The sequence below is a fragment of the Sinocyclocheilus rhinocerous genome, unplaced genomic scaffold (genome assembly GCF_001515625.1).
Source record: "Sinocyclocheilus rhinocerous isolate Xijiao unplaced genomic scaffold, SAMN03320098_v1.1 scaffold714, whole genome shotgun sequence".
NCBI classification, from domain to species: Eukaryota; Metazoa; Chordata; class Actinopteri; order Cypriniformes; family Cyprinidae; genus Sinocyclocheilus; species Sinocyclocheilus rhinocerous.
Window position 1 is genome coordinate 1,173,345 of NW_015646165.1, and position 5,357 is coordinate 1,178,701.

Sequence of the window (5,357 nt, forward strand, 5' to 3'; positions counted from 1 at the left end):
TCAGTTTAATCTCACAACACCATTTGAGATGAGTTTATTGTATTATAGTGCTGTTATTAAAATATAAAATAAAAGATCCACTTCATTAATGATCTTCCCATTAATGACAACATTTGCACTTTGATCTCATTTTCTGCAGTCCAAATCAACTTTCTTTGCCAGATGCGCTGATATTAAAGCACCGCTGCAAGAGTTGAAGTTCCCTCCGTCGCTCAGTTGACAGAAGCAACTGTGGAGTTTGTCGACAAAAGGCAAGAGTCCTGCCTCCATCGACGGCTCCACCAATCCCAGCGTGTGGAGCAGACGAGCCTTCAGCAGCCTTCCCCAAATCTACTCTTAAAGCCCACAAGACAAGATCGTGTGACAGCAGCGTAATACTACAGAGACGAGAGCATGATCTGCCAGGAGACGCTTCATGTCTCAAGGGCACATTTAACGGCTAATGAAGCATTCTTCAGCAAAAGAGAAACGGATCGTACTCGAACTTTAAACACCAAGGATTAATGCGAGTGATTTAAAGAGGTAAGTTTGCTTGTTTTTATGCTTTCTTTAGCGCGTCGAATAGTCGCGTGGTATGCGCGGAAACTGCGTGCAACTATGTGCTGCGTCGCAACGTGAGGCACATAATGCAGAATAATAATAATATAAAAAGTAGAATAGCCTGGATTAACTGTTTATTTATACAGTTTAAATATATAAAGAGAGAGAAAGATCAAAAGCTTTAGTGGGTAAACAAGGCTGGGTAAACAAAATATATCAAAGCTTTATTCAATAATAGTTTATTGCACAAAGCATGCACATAAAGTGTTGCATATTTTAAACTGTTTTAATTAAAAATATGTTTTATAATTTATTTCAGTGATAATAATAGAGCAAATTTTCAGTAATGCTATCTTACTTTTTTACCAGACTTCACATAAAAAAATTTAAACTTAAATGTTTAGTTAAAAACTGTCTGGAGTTAGTTCACTGCATATTTCCACCACTTTGACTTTTAATAAATGATGAAGAAAAAGTTCTGAAAAGTGTAATGTGATGTAATTAAAGGGATATTTAAATTGATTTCAAGGTGTCTAAGGGTATTTGAAAAAACAATGTCTCCTGAGTTTGCAGTGGACACATGTGGGTGTTGACACTGCCTGTAGATGTCAGGGTTATTATCGGTCATTCGGCAGCAGACAGGGGGCGCTAGAATCACCGCCGCGATTAAACAGCAGTTTCCAGTACTGACTAATGAACTACTTAAGCCAACCGTGAGCAAGCCTAATGACAGTTCTATAGATTTAGAACTCTAGTGTATGTTTTAAGGATATGATAGACTTTTATTTTTTCTTAGACAAAGATTGGGTGTAGTTGTCACTCAATAACAATGACCATTTACATTTGTCTACTCCATATAGTGTGACAACATGCCACACTATTGGCTCAACAGCTCAATATATGTTTAATTAGCTGTATCTTTTTATTACACCTTTGTGTGTTTGTGGCCAAGACTTTAAAGTTTGTGTCTGTACAAAAGTATTCACTAGAGTCAAAAGTGTAACAACTAGCCCCAGTCCTCTTATTCTACTTCTTATTATGACAGTATGTGTAAAGTCTCTGTTGGACTGGTTATTACATTGCTGTAGCTACAGATTCTTTTTTTCTTTTCTTTTCAGTGCACGGGCCAAGGAATGCTATAATGAAATGACTAGCTGCAGAATTTAAGTTAGGCTTTGGTGGTCAAATTCCCTGAAATGAACAATGTTGCCTTCTTGAATGTCTTATGGTTGATATGCAGATAGCAGCACTACAGTTAGTCTTTCATGCTAACAAGAAAAACACCAAGGAAAGAGAGAGAAAGCCAAACATATTTTTATGTATCAAGTACAACACAGACCAAAAAAGGAGAAAACATTAAGGTATTGAACACAGTTTATTGATTAAATGGTGAGTTGTCCCACACATAACAACGTCATTTTATGTGCTCCTTTGCCAAGAGTCTTGGTTTACAATAATCATCTGTTTCCAGTCAAACGCAATAATCTGAGACTCGTTGTGTGCGCACAATGCTATCTTGTCTAAATGATTAGTTTATAGCAAAACTTGTAGTGAGGGAGCAACATGTTCACATCCTTATTTTAACGTTGACGTATACAGCTATTACAGTAAATTGTTTCCAGTGTCTCACACATCCACAAGGCAGGAGTTGATAATAGCTTAGCCTTTAGCTGTATCTTGGGTCTAAAATGTTCTTGTGGAGTGGAAAAGAGTCAATGAACTATATAATATAATTCGGCCTAGCATCGAGTTTGTTTACATGCATAGTAATAATCTGACTACAGCTTTTTTTTTTTTTTTTTTTTTTTTTTTTTTTTTTTTAAAAAAAAATTTTTTTTTTTTTTTTTTTTTTTTTTTTTTTTTTTTTTTTTTTTTTTTTTTTTTTTTTTTTTTTTTTTTTTTTTTTTTTTTTTTTTAGACAAGTAATTTAATATTTAAAGGATTAAATGCACATTTCACATCACCTCTGTCTTTTGGAGTGTGTGTAAAACTGCCAGTGCTAATTGGAGTCTGATTAACATTACATAAATTATTGTACTGACTAAGATCTTCATCAAAAGTCTGGTCTCAAGGTTGCTTCAGTTGGACAGACATTAAAACTTTTATACTGCAAATCACTTAGAATTTTATGCATCTATGAAATGTCAAATTATTGCTAATCCTAAATTTGTTTCTTGCTTTTAAAGACTGAAAACCTGAATCATTCATAGCAGGGAACTGTACAAGTGGTCGCCGCACTTTGAACAGGCAGTAGCCAGGAATGGTGGATCACTTGCTGCTCGCTGAAGAGACTTTCTTTTCTTACATTTATTTGCTGCCAGCCCACAACCCATCGGATATGGTGACAGACGAGGGGGTGTACCATATGCTTCCATCACCATTCTCAGAGGATAACCTGAGTGACTCATCTAGCCAACGTTCCTGTTCCAGCCCCGAGTCTCAGGTGTTGGGCTCTAGTTGTGGGAGTAACTCAAGTGGAGAAAGTCAAGATGGCCTCCTTGACTTCCTTCACTCTCAGTCCCTAATTGTGAGCCAAAGCTCGCCCTCCTCAACCATGGTGTCTCCCATGGTCCCTCCTGTTCTTCCCATGGGTCTGGCTTGGGAGTCACGACGGGACCGCACCACCAAAGAGGAGTGCTTTGAGTTCCCTGTTTTCCCTGGAGATTTGGAGGACCATGCGGGGCTACTGTTTCAGCCCACTCTGGAGGAGATCGAGGAGTTTCTGGAGGAGAACATGGAAGTGGTGGCCTTGAAAGAGGAAGCTGGAGAGGGTCTAGTGACCTGTGAAAGCATCCAAGGACCTGCATCAGAACCTTGGGCTCAAAACTTAGACCAAACAGTGCCTGTCTCAAGTGACAAAGTTGATGCCAACTCTGATCCTAAAAATTTACAATCCGCAGTAGGGGCCTCCACAAATCCTCAAAACACGTTGAAAAAGGAGGACTCTTCTGGGAAGGTAGTGATGGTGGAAAGTCCTAGCATGCCCGTGATCCTACAGCTCCAGCCCATTCAAGTGAAACAGGAATTGAGCCCTAAAACTGCCCCCTCGACACCAACACCTCAACCTGCCTCAGACATCAAAATAACCCAGCTCCTTGTCAACATCCAGGGTCAAACCTTCGCCCTGGTTCCTCAGGTGACCCCACCGGCCAGCCTTAACAGCTCTTCCTCCAAGTTTGTCCGTATTGCCCCAGTTCCCATTGCCGCTAAGCCCTTAGGTCTAGGGGAGAATGGAACAGTTGATGACCAGGGAACAGGACTTGTAGCGGGGGCTCACAAATTCCAGAAGAGTTCGGTAGCTGATCTTATTAAAATGCACAAGTGTTCTTTCCCTGGCTGTGCCAAGATGTACACCAAGAGCAGTCACCTAAAGGCGCACCTGAGGAGACACACGGGTGAGAAACCATTTGCCTGCACTTGGCCTGGCTGTGGCTGGAGGTGAGTGTTTTTGTTCTGTACAGTTAGCTGTACAGAAGGTTAGGTTAGCTGTCAAGCAGAGGTTAGCTGTCAAGGTTTGCTTGTGTACGAAGAGCTATTACTCCAGTAAGTTGTAATTATTGCGAAATCAGTGTGGTACATCATTATCTTTGTTGACCATCCATGAATGGACTTCAAACAGAGACTAGATAGAGCTCTAGTATGTGGACTAGCCAAATCTAAAGATATGGTAGCCTGCAGAGGCGGACAAAGTACTCAACTCCATTACTTGAGTGAAAGTACAGATACTGCTGGTCAAACATTACTCCATTACAAGTAAAAGTTGTAAAGACAGATTTTTACTTAAGTAAAAGTACAGAAGTACTTGCTTTTAAAAGTACTTAAGTACCAAAAGTAAATTTCCTTTTTTATGTCAATGCACATATTTTTTATTGTTGTACGTAATACTTGCAATACCTCTGAAGCAACTTACAATACATTACACCTACGAAGTTAAAGTCATAAGTTCCCAGAAAAAATAATACTCAAGTAAAGTACAGATACTCAAAAAGTGTACTTAAGTACAATACTCAAGTAAATGTACTTAGTTACTGTCCGCCTCTGGTAGCCTGTCACTATATTCCTTGTTTTTTTTTAAAGTTTTTAATGTTAATGTATAATGTAATGTTAGTTGTCAAGAACCAATTACATTAAGGGTTTCTAAGCCAGCTCCTAGAGGGCCAGTGTCCTGCAGAATTTAGCTCCAACCCCTCCAGACCCAGCACACTTGAATGGTTTCTATGTTTTCCTGAAGACCTTAATTAGCTGGTTCAGGTGTGTTCTATTAGGATTTGATCTAAACTCATAATAGTGCATAATAGTGGCCCTCCAGGAGCAGGATTGGACACCCCTGAATTACATTAACCGATTCACAAGAATTGATCAGACTTTGTATTGCAGCTGTAAAATTTCATTCACAATTTGTCCTTAGATTTTGGGTCTTGTTTTGTGTTATTTCTGCTGTTGGGAGATTAGATAAAGTCTTTGAAGAGGCAGACTTTGCCCTATTCACTGCTTCATTTGTTTACTCTTGGTCTATGTCCAGCTTCAAGCTCTCTGAACAAGGCCTGGATACTGTTTAAAGTGCACCAGCAGTTGTAGTGAGGTCAGGATTGACAGTATAGATAAAGCTTCAAGTGGTAGTCTTAGACAGAAAAGAGTTTGGTTCTTGTATTTTGCATGCTTGGGGGTGTTCAAGTGTAATCTTGAATTGATTGCATTAGTTATAAACTGTGAGTAATTACATTCTTCAAGCACTTGGTTGTAGTAGTATCCCTGATTTAGCTATTTAGTTTCATGTACGACCCTCAAAGAGTGCCAAATTTTTGTAAAAAAAAAAA

At 39.0% G+C, this 5,357-nt stretch overlaps 1 protein-coding gene across 2 annotated transcripts in view; it reads left to right on the forward strand.

Moving 5' to 3' along the window:
* Positions 1 to 218: 218 nt before the first annotated feature.
* Positions 219 to 5,357, forward strand: part of LOC107707026 (Krueppel-like factor 15) — a 10,036-nt gene continuing 4,897 nt past the window's right edge. The window contains exons 1-2 of one of the 2 annotated variants that reach the window (XM_016510898.1): positions 219 to 522; positions 2,727 to 3,935. In XM_016510898.1, the coding sequence (XP_016366384.1) occupies positions 2,801 to 3,935 (1,135 nt within the window). In that variant the 5' untranslated portion in view covers positions 219 to 522; positions 2,727 to 2,800. Of the gene's footprint in view, positions 523 to 2,726; positions 3,979 to 5,357 lie in introns of both variants that reach the window. The other variant, XM_016510897.1, reaches the window with a different exon arrangement.